This window comes from Pseudophryne corroboree, chromosome 1 (assembly GCF_028390025.1).
Source record: "Pseudophryne corroboree isolate aPseCor3 chromosome 1, aPseCor3.hap2, whole genome shotgun sequence".
NCBI lineage: Eukaryota > Metazoa > Chordata > Amphibia > Anura > Myobatrachidae > Pseudophryne > Pseudophryne corroboree.
In genome coordinates this window covers 438,770,166-438,789,048 of record NC_086444.1, presented here as the reverse complement: position 1 = coordinate 438,789,048, position 18,883 = coordinate 438,770,166, and the positions used below count along the sequence as shown (strand labels likewise).

Genomic DNA, 18,883 nt, shown 5'->3' with positions numbered 1-18,883 from the left:
GTTTTAATATCTCTGGTTATAGGGCTATGGAACTGGGCCGGGAATGCTTGAAGCTGTGGGGGTGAGTATACAGTACCTTCCTATCTAAGATAAGGCTGTCCTGTAACTTTATATTGATTTGTCACTGTATTATGTTTATACAGATATGAGCGAGTGGATGAAATTATTTGGGTAAAAACCAATCAGTTGCAGCGAATTATACGGACTGGGCGTACTGGCCATTGGCTTAATCATGGCAAGGAGCACTGCTTGGTAATCATTGTCATTGTGTTCCATCCATCTTATCACTTTTTTTTTTTTACATCCCTAAGCCTCGTGCTCAGAAGTCTGCATTGTTTATTTTGTAGGTTGGTGTTAAAGGAAACCCTCAGGGTTTTAATCGAGGTCTGGACTGTGACGTAATTGTGGCAGAGGTAAGATTATTTGCAATATTTTGCTTTTACAATTTAGAGTATTACTTTAATAATTCTCTGGTTCCACCTCGTTGTTCTTTAGCATTTCTACATTTCCACAAAAAGGAATGTATGTCAAAAAAAAAAAAAAAAGATTCTGTCTGAAAACTGTGGCTAGTTATGTATACAAAATCTGTTTAGACCAGAGGGTGTCAGTGTTTTGCATCAGTCTGTTTAAGGGTGTGTACACACGGTGGGATATTTTCTTTAGATTTTTACTATATAGTCAAAATCGCAAGAAAAGTTAGTGCAGATCGCAAGGTGAAGGTCACCTTGCGATCCCGATTCGATCCCGATGCGTGGTCCCGCCAGGTCGGCATCGCAAGAAAAGATAGACTGTGCAGGCAAGTCAATCCTTGCTAGATCGATGTATTATCTAGTTCATCTCACATGAGCCAAAATCGTATTCACACATAGTCCATATCTCAAGAAAAGTTAGTCAAAATCTGTGCTATCTGGGCTCCGGGGAGTTCAGGGGAAATCACAAGTGAAAATCGGGCATAGCAAGGATCTCACCGTGTGTACACACCCACTTGATTTCCCACTCTCCAGCTGGCTTTGACTACACACAGATTTTGAATCAAACTTTTCTCACCAGGAATACAGTTAGAATTCATCCTTGTAAAATTCCATACAACACACATTTCTCCATTACAACATCCTAATTCTTTGTACCTTTTTTATCAATGGATATACAATGTGTGGCAATAACATAACATTCATAATGTTCCAATTTTTACTTTCTTATAAATATAGACCTATGTTTTGGTTTGAAACATTTTTTTTGTGAAAGATTTTGAATTGACTCATTTAGGCTATAGCTAGAAATTTATTTTTGCAAGATTCCGTATACAGTACACATACATCAAAGCCCTATCTACTATAACATTGTACAAAGTTTGGCAATAATGCAGCTTCCACAATATTCCATTCAGTGATAAACAAGATGACCCCAGTTTTGAACCAAAATATATTTTCTCTGACGTCCTAGTGGATGCTGGGCACTCCGTAAGGACCATGGGGAATAGCGGCTCCGCAGGAGACTGGGCACAAAAGTAAAGCTTTAGGACTACCTGGTGTGCACTGGCTCCTCCCCCTATGACCCTCCTCCAAGCCTCAGTTAGATTTTTGTGCTCGGCCGAGAAGGGTGCACACTAGGGGCTCTCCTGAGCTTCTTAGTGAAAGTTTAGTTTTAGGTTTTTTATTTTCAGTGAGACCTGCTGGCAACAGGCTCACTGCATCGAGGGACTAAGGGGAGAAGAAGCGAACCTGCCTGCTTGCAGCCAGCTTGGGCTTCTTAGGCTACTGGACACCATTAGCTCCAGAGGGACCGAACACAGGCCCAGCCTCGGAGTCCGGTCCCAGAGCCGCGCCGCCGGCCCCCTTACAGAGCCAGAAGCAAGAAGAGGTCCGGAAAAATCGGCGGCAGAAGACATCAGTCTTCAACAAGGTAGCGCACTGCACTGCAGCTGTGCGCCATTGTTACTCAGGCACACTTCGGTCACTGAGGGTGCAGGGCGCTAGGGGGGGCGCCCTGAGCAGCAATGTAAACACCTTGGCTGGCGAAAATACACCACATATAACCCCCAGGACTATATGGATGTATTTTAACCCCTGCCAGAACTCACCAAAAAGCGTGAGAAAAGGCCGCCGAGAAGGGGGCGGAGCCTATCTCCTCAGTACACGGGCGCCATTTTCCATCACAGCTCCGCTGGAAGGACGTCTCCCTGACTCTCCCCTGCAGTCCTGCACTACAGAAAAGGGTAAAAAAGAGAGGGGGGCACTAATTTGGCGCAGTTCTAATAATAACAGCAGCTATAAAGGGAAAAGCACGTTTTATAGTGGTATTCCTGTCTATATATAGCGCTCTGGTGTGTGCTGGCATACTCTCCCTCTGTCTCCCCAAAGGGCTATTGGGGTCCTGTCCTCTATCAGAGCATTCCCTGTGTGTGTGCGGTGTGTCGGTACGATTGTGTCGACATGTTTGAGGAGGAAAATGAGATGGAGGCGGAGCAATTGCCTATTATAGAGTTGTCACCCCCTAGGGAGTCGACACCTGAGTGGCTGAGCTTATGGAAGGAATTGCGTGACGGTGTCAGTTCTTTACGAAAGACAGTTGACGACATGAGACAGCCGGCTACTCAGCTTGTGCCTGTCCAGGGGTCTCAAACGCCATCAGGGGCTTTAAAACGCCCGTTACCTCAAATGACAGACACGGATACTGACTCCAGTGTCGATGATGAGGAGACAAACGTGACTTCCAGTAGGGCCACACGTTACATGATTGAAGCAATGAAAAATGTATTGCATATCTCTGATAACACAAGTACCACTAAAAAGGGTATTATGTTTGGTGAGAAAAAACTGCCGGTAGTTTTTCCTGTATCCGAGGAATTAAATGAAGTGTGTGATGAGGCGTGGGTTTCCCCCGATAAAAAACTGATAATTCCTAAAAGGTTATTGGCATCATACCCTTTCCCGCCAGAGGATAGGGCACGTTGGGAAACACCCCCTAGGGTGGATAAAGCGCTCACACGCTTGTCTAAACAGGTAGCACTACCCTCTCCTGATACGGCCGCCCTAAAGGAACCTGCCGATAGAAAGCAGGAGAATATCCTAAAATGTATATACACTCACACGGGTGTTATACTGCGACCAGCAATCGCCTCAGCCTGGATGTGCAGTGCGGGCGTGGCATGGTCGGATTCCCTGACTGAAAATATTGATACCCTAGATAGGGACAGTATATTACTGACGATAGAGCATTTGAAAGATGCATTTTTATATATGCGTGATGCACAGAGGGATATTTGCCGACTGGCATCAAGAGTTAGCGCGCTGTCCATTTCTGCAAGAAGAGGTTTATGGACGCGGCAGTGGTCAGGTGATGCGGATTCTAAAAGGCACATGGAAGTATTGCCTTATAAGGGGGAGAAGTTATTTGGGGTAGGTCTATCAGACCTGGTAGCCACGGCAACTGCTGGAAAATCCACATTTTTACCCCAGGTAGCTTCTCAACCTAAGAAGACGCCGTATTATCAGGCGCAGTCCTTTCGGCCCCATAAGGGCAAGCGGGCAAAAGGCGCCTCATTTCTGCCCCGTGGCAGAGGGAGAGGAAAAAGGCTGCAGCAAACAGCCAGTTCCCAGGAACAAAAGCCCTCTCCCGCCTCCGCAAAGTCCTCAGCATGACGCTGGGGCTTTACAAGCGGAGTGCGCAGTGGGCCCACTCGCAAGTGGACCCCTGGATCCTTCAGGTGGTATCTCAGGGGTACAAATTGGAATTCGAGACGTCTCCCCCTCGCCGTTTTCTAAAGTCTGCTTTACCGACGTCTCCCTCAGACAGGGAGGCAGTATTGGAAGCCATTCACAAGCTGTATTCCCAGCAGGTGATAATCAAGGTACCCTTCCTGCAACAGGGAAAGGGGTACTATTCCACACTATTTGTGGTACCGAAGCCGGACGGCTCGGTGAGACCAATTTTAAATCTAAAATCCTTGAACACTTACATACAAAGGTTCAAATTCAAGATGGAGTCACTCAGAGCAGTGATTGCAAACCTGGAAGAAGGGGACTATATGGTCTCTCTGGACATCAAAGATGCTTACCTACATGTCCCAATTTACCCTTCTCACCAAGGGTACCTCAGGTTTGTGGTACAGAACTGTCACTATCAGTTTCAGACGCTGCCGTTTGGATTGTCCACGGCACCCCGGGTCTTTACCAAGGTAATGGCCGAAATGATGATACTCCTTCGAAAGAAGGGAGTTTTAGTTATCCCTTACTTGGACGATCTCCTGATAAGGGCAAGATCCAGGGAACAGTTGGAAGTCGGGGTAGCACTATCTCAGATAGTGCTGCGGCAGCACGGTTGGATTCTCAATATTCCAAAATCGCAGCTGATCCCGACGACACGCCTTCTATTCCTAGTGATGATCCTGGACACAGTCCAGAAAAAGGTGTTTCTCCCGGAGGAGAAAGCCAGGGAGTTATCCGAGCTAGTCAGAAATCTCCTAAAACCAGGCCAAGTCTCAGTGCATCAATGCACAAGGGTCCTGGGAAAGATGGTGGCTTCTTACGAAGCAATCCCATTCGGCAGATTCCACGCAAGAACCTTCCAGTGGGATCTGCTAGACAAATGGTCCGGGTCGCATCTTCAGATGCATCAGCGGATAATCTTGTCACCAAGGACAAGGGTGTCTCTCCTGTGGTGGTTGCAGAGTGCTCATCTTCTAGAGGGCCGCAGATTCGGCATTCAGGACTGGGTCCTGGTGACCACGGATGCCAGCCTGAGAGGCTGGGGAGCAGTCACACAGGGAAGAAATTTCCAGGGCTTGTGGTCAAGCCTGGAGACATCACTTCACATAAATATCCTGGAGCTAAGGGCCATCTACAATGCTCTAAGCCTAGCAAGACCTCTGCTTCAAGGTCAGCCGGTGCTGATCCAGTCAGACAACATCACGGCAGTCGCCCACGTAAACAGACAGGGCGGCACAAGAAGCAGGAGGGCAATGGCAGAAGCTGCAAGGATTCTTCGCTGGGCGGAAAATCATGTGATAGCACTGTCAGCAGTGTTCATTCCGGGAGTGGACAACTGGGAAGCAGACTTCCTCAGCAGACACGACCTCTATCCGGGAGAGTGGGGACTTCACCCAGAAGTCTTCCACATGATTGTGAAACGTTGGGAAAAACCCAAGGTGGACATGATGGCGTCCCGCCTCAACAAAAAACTAGACAGGTATTGCGCCAGGTCAAGGGACCCTCAGGCAATAGCTGTGGACGCTCTGGTAACACCGTGGGTGTACCAGTCAGTGTATGTGTTCCCTCCTCTGCCTCTCATACCCAAGGTACTGAGAATCATAAGAAGGAGAGGAGTAAGGACTATACTCGTGGCTCCGGATTGGCCAAGAAGGACTTGGTACCCGGAACTTCAAGAGATGCTCACAGAGGACCCGTGGCCTCTACCTCTAAGAAGGGATCTGCTCCAGCAGGGACCCTGTCTGTTCCAAGACTTACCGCGGCTGCGTTTGACGGCATGGCGGTTGAACGCCGGATCCTGAAGGAAAAAGGCATTCCGGATGAAGTCATCCCTACCCTGATCAAAGCCAGGAAGGATGTAACCGCACAGCATTATCACCGTATTTGGCGTAAATATGTTGCGTGGTGCGAGGCCAGGAAGGCCCCTACAGAGGAATTTCAACTGGGTCGTTTCCTGCATTTCCTGCAAACAGGACTGTCTATGGGCCTAAAATTAGGGTCCATTAAGGTTCAAATTTCGGCCCTGTCGATTTTCTTCCAGAAAGAACTGGCTTCAGTTCCTGAAGTTCAGACGTTTGTCAAGGGGGTACTGCATATACAGCCTCCTTTTGTGCCTCCAGTGGCACCTTGGGATCTCAATGTAGTTTTGGGGTTCCTAAAATCACATTGGTTTGAACCACTCACCACTGTGGACTTAAAATATCTCACATGGAAAGTGGTAATGCTGTTGGCCCTGGCTTCAGCCAGGCGTGTCTCAGAATTGGCGGCTTTATCCTATAAAAGCCCTTACCTAATTTTTCATACGGACAGGGCAGAATTGAGGACTCGTCCTCAATTTCTCCCTAAGGTGGTTTCCGCGTTTCACCTGAACCAGCCTATTGTGGTACCTGCGGCTACTAGGGACTTGGAGGACTCCAAGTTGCTGGACGTAGTCAGGGCCCTGAAAATATATGTTTCCAGGACGGCTGGAGTCAGGAAATCTGACTCGCTGTTTATCCTGTATGCACCCAACAAGATGGGTGCTCCTGCTTCTAAGCAGACTATTGCTCGTTGGATTTGTAGTACAATTCAGCTTGCACATTCTGTGGCAGGCCTGCCACAGCCAAAATCTGTAAAAGCCCATTCCACAAGGAAGGTGGGCTCATCTTGGGCGGCTGCCCGAGGGGTCTCGGCTTTACAACTTTGCCGAGCAGCTACTTGGTCAGGGGCAAACACGTTTGCTAAATTCTACAAATTTGATACCCTGGCTGAGGAGGACCTGGAGTTCTCTCATTCGGTGCTGCAGAGTCATCCGCACTCTCCCGCCCGTTTGGGAGCTTTGGTATAATCCCCATGGTCCTTACGGAGTTCCCAGCATCCACTAGGACGTCAGAGAAAATAAGAATTTACTTACCGATAATTCTATTTCTCGTAGTCCGAAGTGGATGCTGGGCGCCCATCCCAAGTGCGGATTGTCTGCAATACTTGTACATAGTTATTGTTACAAAAATCGGGTTATTATTGTTGTGAGCCATCTTTCCAGAGGCTCCTCTGTTATCATGCTGTTAACTGGGTTCAGATCACAGGTTATACGGTGTGATTGGTGTGGCTGGTATGAGTCTTACCCGGGATTCAAAATCCTTCCTTATTGTGTACGCTCGTCCGGGCACAGTATCCTAACTGAGGCTTGGAGGAGGGTCATAGGGGGAGGAGCCAGTGCACACCAGGTAGTCCTAAAGCTTTACTTTTGTGCCCAGTCTCCTGCGGAGCCGCTATTCCCCATGGTCCTTACGGAGTTCCCAGCATCCACTACGGACTACGAGAAATAGAATTATCGGTAAGTAAATTCTTATTTTTTCATTGATATTGGGACATTTATGAGCATAATTGCGACTTGATTTCCAATAAATTGATCAATAAAGTGTTTACCACTGAGGGTACTTAAACCCCTACTCCTGCTTGAAACATTATCCTTGAAAAAAGTGCACCCAGCACAAAATACGTAGGAACACCACTATGAGCAACCATTCTGCTGCCATTGTGCCACTTCCACCAAATGATGTGAGCGGCTGAACAAGAGGAAGTCTGCTCTTGGAGAGTGTTCTAATGAAGCTACATTGGAGGACCAGTTGAGATTGATATTGTATCAAGCTGCAAAACCGAACCACTTGTTTCTTATTTTTTTTTAGATGAATATGTGACCGTGAACTTTGTTCCCAATTCATCTAAAAAGAACTGTAACATTTGTGTGTTATTTTTCACAACTACATGTGCAATTTGGATTTTATAGCAAATCCTAATTTTCAGTTACTCCTTTTATATTATATACACACCTTATTGTACGACTAGTACAATATCATTGTATTTTCTACACAGTTATCCTATACCCACAATTCTTTGTGCTGATTTTTACCACACTTTCAGAACTGAGCAGCAACACCCCACACTTAATGTTCTTTAATGCCATTTATTTATGTTTCTAGGTCCGTTCTACAAGTCACAAGCCTGATGAGATCTATGGGATGATTGAACGTCTCTCTCCTGGCACCCGCAAGATTGAACTTTTTGGACGCCCACACAATGTGCAGCCAAACTGGTAAGTTCTTCCCATGAACAGTGGAATCTAAACCTGCTAAGTCCTCTTAATAAAGCAATCTTACGGTCATTATAATGCTTTTGCTTGTTCCCTACTGGAACTTTAAACTATAGCGTCTTAAACTATGTGATCCTGATAACAGGAGATGAGGCCTACAGAGGGTAAATTTACTAAGGTGGGAGGTTTTTTTATTAGAACTGGTGATGTTGCCCATAGCAACCAATTAGATTCTACTTAACCTTTATCTAGTTGCTTCTAGAAGATAATACATTTACCCCATAGTGTTCACAGTGAGAAACCCTCTGTTACTGATCACTAAAATCGTGGGGTTCATAATAAAAATGGTGGATTTTCCTTTTATATAGTTACTTGCTACCAGCACGGAGAGAGTTGAAGGAGGAAATGCTTTCATCTCCTCTATGTGCCTGGAAACATAAGATTAGAAGATTCCCATTTAGGGCTATTTAGTACCACTGCTTGATGATAACTATTCTGGAGTTAGATAAGAAGCCAGATTAGGAGTTGCTGAAGCAGAGTTAGGGGTCCCCAGCCACTAATACTCAGACTGAGGATTTGGTGCCAATCAGTTTGGAAGATCAGTATTGACTATTATTCCAGAGCAGCTTATCTGGGACTTCAGAGGCTGGTGACATGAATCTTTGTTACCCAAGGGATGATAGGCTCTTGTGCCAGAAACTAACACTGTTTGTTCTGTGGGAGTAAGGTAGCCTTCCCACCCAATTGCTGTTCTATTACCTCATTGAAGGTTGAAAATTCATAGTGTTTAGAGTATCAGGCTGACTTGGGCTATGGCGTAGCATGAGAAGTCTCTTCTTGGTGGGGGTAATGCTTGATACTACGGGCCAGCTCAGACAGTATAGAAGTGGTGGGTAGTTTGGTCTGGCAGCAGACAAAACTGGACTACTAGGCATGGCTTCCTGAGAGTATGACACCTACTCGGCGTCCTTCTAGTCTGAAGCCATTGTTACCAGACCATGAGTGTGACATTTGATATTAACGATCTCAGGTCCTGTGTTTATCCAAGTCTACCACAGCAGGTAATGTGTATGTATTTTGATATCTGGTCACTTGGATTCAACCAGGCCCAAGCAACCTGGATATGTATAAGGCTGGAAAACAACAAACAGTGCCTGGTTATTGTACTTTGCACTCTAGCCTAGCTTGTAAACCCAGCTTTGCTGTTTCATTTCTTGAACTGTGACCTTTGGCTTTGTCTGTTTTCCATATCGGCTCTGATTTCCTGATTTTATTCCTGACATTGTCAAATGATCATCACTTGGTTATGAAAGAGTTTTCGACTATTTACTAAACCTTTCTCAATCAATTCGGATTCGGTTGTCTTTTCTGCTACCAGCATCTGGGATCTACTGTCTGCTACTCCAAGTTACAAGCGTAAGGATGAGCGACTGAAAGGAGCCCTTCCTTGAAATGGAGCTAGTCCATTTAAAGCAAAATTTCTCTTACGTCCTAGAGGATGCTGGGGTCCATTTTAGTACCATGGGGTATAGACTGTTCCGCAGGAGCCTTCGGCACTTTAAGACTTTTCAAAGCTGGTCTGCAGTGAAAGATGGGACGTGGGATGCATTCAATATCCTGACTGTCGGGATCCCGACCAATGGGATACCGACACCTATTCTCCCACTTGGGGAGTACATTCCTTTTCTGGAAAACCTAGGTATCGACCATTTTCTTGGTCATTCACTACCTTGGAGGAAATACTGTCTGCCATTTAGCCCTCCGTGAACAGGAGACTGCGGTAACCAGGAGTGATGGACCTGCAATGGTTGAAGTGGTAACATCCCATCCTTACTCTAAGCCAGAGGTTCTCAAACACACTGTCCTCAAGGCACCTCAACGGTCCAGGTTTTAGGTATATCCATAGCTCAGCACAGATGGTTAATTCAAATTGACGGAGGTGCTAATTAAGTCACCTGTGGCCAAGCATGAATGGACCGTTTGTGTGCCTTGAGGACCGCGTTTGAGAACCTCTGCTCTAAGTTTATAAAGGGTCCACTGACCATTCAGTTGTTGCTGTGTATCAGTTTCCCAAACTCTGACATTACAGTCCAGGTTTTAAGGGTATCCCATATTTGAGTACAGATGGTTCTATCAAATTGACTGAGGTACTAATTAAGTCACCTCTGCACAGCATGGATATACTTAAAACCTGTAAGGTAATGGTGGAGTTCCTTTACATTATTTGGATTCCCCTACCAGGTTAACCATTGAGGCTCAGCATGCAGATTGAGCAAGTAAAAGGCCACCTCTGCTCAGAGCATTGTAAAGATTTGGAGGAGCAGAAGTTTTTAGTGGAGAGGAGATTTTGTTCAGTGCCCTCTCTGTGGGTGGTATCCTATTAGTCCCAATGCGATTCTGTCCATTAAAAATGGGCAGACATCGCAAATAATGACTAGACGAAATTGGACCCGCAATCGAATGAAAACACATGGGATCAACTGCATATTGGGGATTATGCTTTGGGTGCTTCATAATTCCCTATGCCAGCATCAGGGCTAATAGGATAGCCCCCGCTGATCCTATTAACAGCGGTAAAGTACCGCTGCTAATAGGATACCGTCCAGTGTAGATGGAGAAGTACATTTTCACGTGCTGCTCCCTTTCTCTGGAATTCTCTACCTCTCCCCCTCAGACTCTCCACCTCTCTACAAGGCTTCAAACGCCTAATCTCATCCTAACCCTCTGTTCCACGCTCACCATCTACCCCATCTGTGTCACCCCTGTTTGTCTGCCCCTCCCCTTTAGAATGTAAGCCCTCATGAGCAGGGTCCTCAACCCACACGTGCTTATCCTTCGTTTTCTTAAACCGCCTTCAACTGCACCAAATCCTGCGGTTTTCTGCCACCCTGTCAGTGTCATCTGCTGCTAGCAGCTATGTTTATTTACCCTGTACTTGTCCTATATTGTCTTCAACTGTAAATCACTATTTCTCTAACGTCCTAAGTGGATGCTGGGGACTCCGTCAGGACCATGGGGAATAGCGGCTCCGCAGGAGACAGGGCACAAAAATAAAGCTTTAGGATTAGGTGGTGTGTACTGGCTCCTCCCCCTATGACCCTCCTCCAAGCCTCAGTTAGGTTTTTGTGCCCGTCCGAGCAGGGTGCAATCTAGGTGGCTCTCTTAAAGAGCTGCTTAGAAAAGTTTTTTTAGGTTTTTTATTTTCAGTGAGTCCTGCTGGCAACAGGCTCACTGCATCGAGGGACTTAGGGGAGAGAATTTCAACTCACCTGCGTGCAGGATGGATTGGATTCTTAGGCTACTGGACACCATTAGCTCCAGAGGGAGTCGGAACACAGGTCTCACCCTGGGGTTCGTCCCGGAGCCGCGCCGCCGACCCCCCTTACAGATGCTGAAGATTGAAGGTCCGGAAACAGGCGGCAGAAGGCTCTTCAGTCTTCATGAAGGTAGCGCACAGCACTGCAGCTGTGCGCCATTGTTGTCACACACTTCACACCAAGCGGTCACGGAGGGTGCAGGGCGCTGCTGGGGGCGCCCTGGGCAGCAATATTTTAATACCTTATGGCAAAAGAATACATCACATATAGCCATTAAGGCTATATGTATGTATTTAACCCATGCCAGTCATCTAAATCTACGGGAGGAAAGCCCGCCGAAATAGGGGGCGGGGCTTATTCTCCTCAGCACACAGCGCCATTTTCCTGCTCAGCTCCGCTGTGAGGAAGGCTCCCAGGACTCTCCCCTGCACTGCACTACAGAAACAGGGTAAAACAGAGAGGGGGGGCATTTTTTGGCGATATATTGGATATATTTAAGCTGCTATAAGGAACAACACTTATATAAGGTTGTTCCCATATATATTATAGCGCTTGGGTGTGTGCTGGCAAACTCTCCCTCTGTCTCCCCAAAGGGCTAGTGGGGTCCTGTCTTCGATAAGAGCATTCCCTGTGTGTCTGCTGTGTGTCGACATGTATGAGGACGATGTTGGCGTGGAGGCAGAGCAATTGCCGATAATGGTGATGTCACCCCCCAGGGAGTCGACACCGGAATGGATGGCTTTGTTTATGGAATTACGTGATAATGTCAGCACATTACAAAAATCAGTTGACGACATGAGACGGCCGGCAAACCAGTTAGTACCTGCCCAGGCGTCTCAGACACCGTCAGGGGCTGTAAAGCGCCCTTTACCTCAGTCGGTCGACACAGACCCAGACACAGACACTGAATCTAGTGTCGACGGTGATGAAACAAACGTATTTTCAAGTAGGGCCACACGTTATATGATCACGGCAATGAAGGAGGCTTTGCATATCTCTGACACTACAAGTACCACAAAAAGGGGTATTATGTGGGGGGTGAAAAAACTACCTGTAGTTTTTCCTGAATCAGAGGAATTAAATGATGTATGTGATGAAGCGTGGGTTAACCCAGATAGAAAAATGCTAATTTCAAAAAAGATATTAGCATTATACCCTTTCCCGCCAGAGGTTAGGGCGCGCTGGGAAACACCCCCTAGGGTGGATAAGGCGCTCACACGCTTATCAAAACAAGTGGCGTTACCGTCTCCTGATACGGCCGCCCTCAAGGATCCAGCGGATAGGAGACTGGAAACTACCCTAAAAAGTATATACACACATACTGGTGTTATACTGCGACCAGCCATCGCCTCAGCCTGGATGTGCAGTGCTGGGGTCGTCTGGTTGGATTCCCTGACTGAAAATATTGATACCCTGGATAGGGACAGTATTTTATTGACTATAGAGCAATTAAAGGATGCTTTCCTTTATATGCGAGATGCGCAGAGAGATATTTGCACTCTGGCATCGAGAGTAAATGCGATGTCCATATCTGCCAGAAGGAGTTTATGGACGCGACAGTGGTCAGGTGATGCGGATTCCAAACGACATATGGAAGTATTGCCGTATAAAGGGGAGGAATTATTTGGCGTCGGTCTATCGGATCTGGTGGCCACGGCAACTGCCGGAAAATCCACTTTTTTACCTCAGACCCCCTCCCAACAGAAAAAGACACCGTCTTTTCAGCCGCAGTCCTTTCGGTCCTATAAGAACAAGCGGACAAAAGGACAGTCATATCTGCCTCGGGGCAGAGGAAGGGGTAAGAGAGGGCAGCAAGCAGCCCCTGCCCAGGAACAGAAGCCCTCCCAGGGTTCTGCAAAGCCCTCAGCATGACGCTGGGGCTTTACAAGCGGACTCAGGAACGGTGGGGGGTTGACTCAAGAATTTCAGCGCGCAGTGGGCTTGCTCACAGGTGGACCCCTGGATCCTGCAGGTAGTATCTCAGGGTTACAGGTTGGAATTCGAGAAGTCTCCCCCTCGCCGGTTCCTAAAGTCTGCTTTGCCAACGTCTCCCTCAGACAGGGCGACGGTATTGGAAGCCATTCACAAGCTGTTTTCTCAGCAGGTGATAGTCAAGGTACCCCTCCTACAACAGGGAAAGGGGTATTACTCCACGCTATTTGTGGTACCGAAGCCGGACGGCTCGGTAAGACCTATTCTAAATCTGAAGTCTTTGAACCTGTACATACAAAAATTCAAGTTCAAGATGGAGTCACTCAGAGCAGTGATAGCGAATCTGGAAGAAGGGGACTTTATGGTGTCCCTGGACATAAAGGATGCTTACCTGCATGTCCCAATTTGCCCTTCACATCAAGGGTACCTCAGGTTCGTGGTGCAAAACTGTCATTAACAGTTTCAGACGCTGCCGTTTGGATTGTCCACGGCACCGCGGGTCTTTACCAAGGTAATGGCCGAAATGATGATCCTTCTACGAAGAAGAGGCGTATTAATTATCCCTTACTTGGACGATCTCCTGATAAGGGCAAGGTCCAGAGAACAGCTGGAAGACGGAGTAGCACTGACCCAACTAGTGCTGCAACAACACGGGTGGATTCTGAATTTTCCAAAATCTCAGTTGACCCCGACGACACGTCTGCTGTTCCTGGGAATGATTCTGGACACGGTTCAGAAAAAGGTGTTTCTTCCGGAGGAGAAAGCCAGGGAGTTATCCGAACTTGTCAGGAACCTCCTAAAACCAGGGACAGTGTCTGTGCATCAATGCACAAGAGTCCTGGGAAAGATGGTGGCTTCTTACGAAGCGATTCCATTCGGCAGATTCCACGCACGAACTTTTCAGTGGGATCTGCTGGACAAATGGTCCGGATCGCATCTGCAGATGCATCAGCGGATAACCTTATCGCCACGGACAAGGGTGTCTCTTCTGTGGTGGTTGCAGAGTGCTCATCTGTTAGAGGGCCGCAGATTCGGCATACAGGACTGGGTCCTGGTGACCACGGATGCCAGTCTGAGAGGCTGGGGAGCGGTCACACAAGGAAGAAATTTCCAGGGAGTATGGTCAAGCCTGGAGATGTCTCTTCACATAAATATACTGGAGCTAAGAGCGATTTACAATGCTCTAAGTCTGGCAAAACCCCTGCTTCAAACAGACAGGGCGGCACAAGAAGCAGGACAGCAATGGCAGAAGCTGCAAGGATTCTTCGCTGGGCGGAAGAGCATGTGATAGCACTGTCAGCAGTATTCATTCCGGGAGTGGACAACTGGGAAGCAGACTTCCTCAGCAGACACGATCTACACCCGGGAGAGTGGGGACTTCATCCAGAAGTCTTCCACATGATTGTGAACCGTTGGGAAAAACCAATGGTGGATATGATGGCGTCCCGCCTCAACAAAAAACTGGACAGATATTGCGCCAGGTCAAGGGATCCTCAGGCAATAGCTGTGGACGCTCTGGTAACACCGTGGGTGTTCCAGTCAGTGTATGTGTTCCCTCCTCTGCCTCTCATACCAAAAGTACTGAGAATTATACGGCAAAAGGGAGTAAGAACGATACTAGTGGCTCCGGATTGGCCAAGAAGAACTTGGTACCCGGAACTTCAAGAGATGCTCACGGAGGATCCGTGGCCTCTACCTCTAAGACGGGACCTGCTTCAGCAGGGACCGTGTCTATTCCAAGACTTACCGCGGCTGCGTTTGACGGCATGGCGGTTGAACGCCGAATTCTAAAGGAAAAAGGCATTCCGGAAGAGGTCATTCCTACACTGGTAAAAGCCAGGAAGGAGGTGACTGCACAACATTATCACCGCATTTGGAGAAAGTATGTTGCGTGGTGTGAGGCCAGGAAGGCCCCCACGGAGGAATTTCAACTGGGTCGATTCCTACATTTCCTGCAAACAGGATTGTCTATGGGCCTCAAATTGGGGTCCATTAAGGTTCAAATTTCGGCCCTGTCGATTTTCTTCCAGAAAGAATTGGCTTCAGTTCCTGAAGTCCAGACTTTTGTAAAAGGAGTACTACATATACAGCCCCCGGTTGTGCCCCCAGTGGCACCGTGGGATCTTAATGTAGTCTTGGATTTTCTCAAATCCCATTGGTTTGAGCCGCTCAAATCGGTGGAGCTGAAGTATCTTACATGGAAAGTAACCATGCTACTGGCCCTGGCTTCAGCCAGGAGAGTATCAGAATTGGCGGCTTTATCATATAAGAGCCCATATCTGATTTTCCATACGGACAGGGCAGAACTGCGGACGCGTCCTCATTTTCTGCCTAAGGTGGTGTCAGCGTTTCATCTGAACCAGCCTATTGTGGTGCCTGCGGCTACTAACGAGTTGGAGGATTCCAAGTTGTTGGACGTGGTCCGGGCATTGAAAATATATATTTCAAGAACGGCGGGAGTCAGAAAGTCTGACTCACTGCTTATATTGTATGCACCCAACAAGATGGGTGCTCCTGCTTCTAAGCAGACGATTGCTCGTTGGATTTGTAGCACAATTCAACTTGCACATTCTGTGGCAGGCTTGCCACAACCTAAATCTGTCAAGGCCCATTCCACAAGGAAAGTGGGCTCATCCTGGGCGGCTGCCCGGGGAGTCTCGGCATTACAACTCTGCCGAGCTGCTACTTGGTCAGGGGCAAACACGTTTGCAAAATTCTACAAATTTGATACCGTGGCTGAGGAGGACCTTGAGTTCTCTCATTCGGTGCTGCAGAGTCATCCGCACTCTCCCGCCCGTTTGGGAGCTTTGGTATAATCCCCATGGTCCTGACGGAGTCCCCAGCATCCACTTAGGACGTTAGAGAAAATAAGAATTTACTTACCGATAATTCTATTTCTCGTAGTCCGTAGTGGATGCTGGGCGCCCAACCCAAGTGCGGATTGTCTGCAATACTTGTACATAGTTATTGTTACAAAAAAATCGGGTTGTTATTTGTTGTGAGCCGTCTGTTCAGAGGCTCCTACGTTTGTCATACTGTTAACTGGGTTCAGATCACAAGTTATACGGTGTGATTGGTGTGGCTGGTATGAGTCTTACCCGGGGTTCAATATCCTTCCTTATTGTGTACGCTCGTCCGGGCACAGTATCCTAACTGAGGCTTGGAGGAGGGTCATAGGGGGAGGAGCCAGTACACACCACCTAATCCTAAAGCTTTATTTTTGTGCCCTGTCTCCTGCGGAGCCGCTATTCCCCATGGTCCTGACGGAGTCCCCAGCATCCACTACGGACTACGAGAAATAGAATTATCGGTAAGTAAATTCTTATTTTTCCTGTTTTGATTATTTTGCTTATGTATTCTGTAATTGGGCGCTGTGGATTCCTTGTGACGCCATATAAAGGATAATAATAACTTAATTCTAAGATTTAGCAGTAAATTGGAACAAATAAGAAGTACATTTTGAATATGTTGCAGGAAGACGTCGTTCTTTTTGTCTCACAACCATTTTTTGTCTCCAGGATCACATTAGGAAATCAGCTAGATGGGATTCATTTATTAGATCCAGATGTGGTCGCTCGATTTAAGCAACAGTATCCAGATGGAGTTATTTCAAAACCGAAGAACATGTGAACACCTTTTATCCAAATGGACATGAAGAATGTTTTGTTTATGTTTGTTTTTTTCAAAGGAATTTGGTTATGAATTGTAAATAGTAATTTTATGGTATTGTTTCTATTTGCTAATGTATTCAAAAAAATAAAACCTGAATGAAAAAATCAAGAAACCATGTTTCCCTTCACATTATAGTGGGATTTGTGTCCACTTTGTTTAGTAGGAGAAACCAATTGTATAAAGTTTATAAAGCAAAGTTGTGTACATGGTACTTCCTCTAATACACACACCAATAATAACATGCTTCCGTCTGATACAGGGCCACATATACATTTCTCTTACGTCCTAGAGGATGCTGGGGACTCCGTAAGGACCATGGGGATAGACGGGCTCCGCAGGAGACATGGGCACTTTAAGAAAGACTATAGGTCTGGATGTGCACTGGCTCCTCCCTCTATGCCCCTCCTCCAGACCTCAGTTTACTACTGTGCCCAGAGGAGACTGGGTGCATTACACTTATTGACCCTAGGACATATAAAAGATGTTGTCTTATATATGAGAGATGCTCAAAGAGACATTGGTCTACTGGGTTCTCGAATCAACGCTATGTCGATTTCTGCTAGACGAGTCCTATGGACCCGGCAATGGACAGGTGATGCCGACTCAAAGAGGCATATGGAGGTTTTACCTTACAAGGGTGAGGAATTGTTTGGGGAAGGTCTCTCGGACCTGGTCTCCACAGCTACAGCTGGTAAATCAATTTCTCTAACGTCCTAGTGGATGCTGGGGACTCCGTCAGGACCATGGGGAATAGCGGCTCCGCAGGAGACAGGGCACAAAAGCAAGCTTTTAGGATCACATGGTGTGTACTGGCTCCTCCCCCTATGACCCTCCTCCAAGCCTCAGTTAGGTTTTTGTGCCCGGCCGAGAAGGGTGCAATCTAGGTGGCTCTCTTAAAGAGTTACTTAGAAAAAGTTTTTAGGTTCTTTATTTTCAGTGAGTCCTGCTGGCAACAGGCTCACTGCATCGAGGGACTTAGGGGAGAGATTTTCAACTCACCTGCGTGCAGGATGGATTGGATTCTTAGGCTACTGGACATAGCTCCAGAGGGAGTCGGAACACAGGGCTCGCCCTGGGGTTCGTCCCGGAGCCGCGCCGCCGACCCCCCTTGCAGACGCTGAAGATGAAGAGGTCTGGAACCAGGCGGCAGAAGACTCTCAGTCTTCATCAGGTAGCGCACAGCACTGCAGCTGTGCGCCATTGTTGTCAGCACACTTCACACAGCGGTCACGGAGGGTGCAGGGCGCTGGGGGGGGGCGCCCTGGGCAGCAATGTATAATACCTGTATGGCGAAAAATACATCACATATAGCCCTTGAGGCTATATGGATGTATTTAACCCCTGCCAGATATCTAAAACTCCGGAGAAGAAGCCCGCCGAAAAGGGGGCGGGGCCTATTCTCAGCACACAGCGCCATTTTCCCTCACAGAAAGGCTGGTGGGAAGGCTCCCATGCTCTCCCCTGCACTGCACTACAGAAACAGGGTTAAAACAGAGAGGGGGCACTGATTTGGCGATATGTATATATATTAAAATGCTATAAGGGAGGAACACTTATATAAAGGTTGTCCCTGGATAATTATAGCGTTTTGGTGTGTGCTGGCAAACTCTCCCTCTGTCTCCCCAAAGGGCTAGTGGGTCCTGTCCTCTATCAGAGCATTCCCTATGTGTGTGCTGTATGTCGGTACGTGTGTGTCGACATGTATGAGGAAAATATTGGTGAGGAGGCGGAGCAAATTGCCTGTAATGGTGATGTCACTCTCTAGGGAGTCGACACCGGAATGGATGGCTTATTTATGGAAATTACGTGACAATGTCAACACGCTGCAAGCCGGTTGACGACATGAGAGGGCCGGCGAACAAATTAGTATCTGTCCAGGCGTCTCAAACACCGTCAGGGGCTGTAAAATGCCCATTTACCTCAGTCGGTCGACACAGACCCAGACAGTAGCACTATCTCAAGTAGTTCTACGACAGCACGGGTGGATTCTAAATATTCCAAAACCGCAGTTGTTCCGACGACACGTCTGCTGGTCCTAGGGATGATTCTGGACACAGTCCAGGAAAAGGTGTTTCTCCCAGAGGAGAAAGCCAGGGAGTTATCCGAGCTAATCGGGATCCTCCTAAAACCAGGAAAAGTGTCAGTGCATCATTGCACAAGAGTCCTGGTAAAAATGGTGGCTT

The 18,883-nt window shown here is 47.4% G+C and overlaps 1 protein-coding gene across 1 annotated transcript in view; it reads left to right on the top strand.

The window, feature by feature from the left end:
* Positions 1-16,832, top strand: part of METTL3 (methyltransferase 3, N6-adenosine-methyltransferase complex catalytic subunit) — a 30,133-nt gene extending 13,301 nt beyond the window's left edge. Inside the window, exons 7-11 of the mRNA XM_063913519.1 lie at positions 23-61; positions 144-252; positions 348-413; positions 7,670-7,782; positions 16,547-16,832. Of these exons, the coding sequence (XP_063769589.1) occupies positions 23-61; positions 144-252; positions 348-413; positions 7,670-7,782; positions 16,547-16,658 (439 nt within the window). The 3' untranslated portion in view covers positions 16,659-16,832. The remainder of the gene's footprint in view (positions 1-22; positions 62-143; positions 253-347; positions 414-7,669; positions 7,783-16,546) is intronic.
* The last annotated feature ends 2,051 nt before the right edge of the window (positions 16,833-18,883 follow it).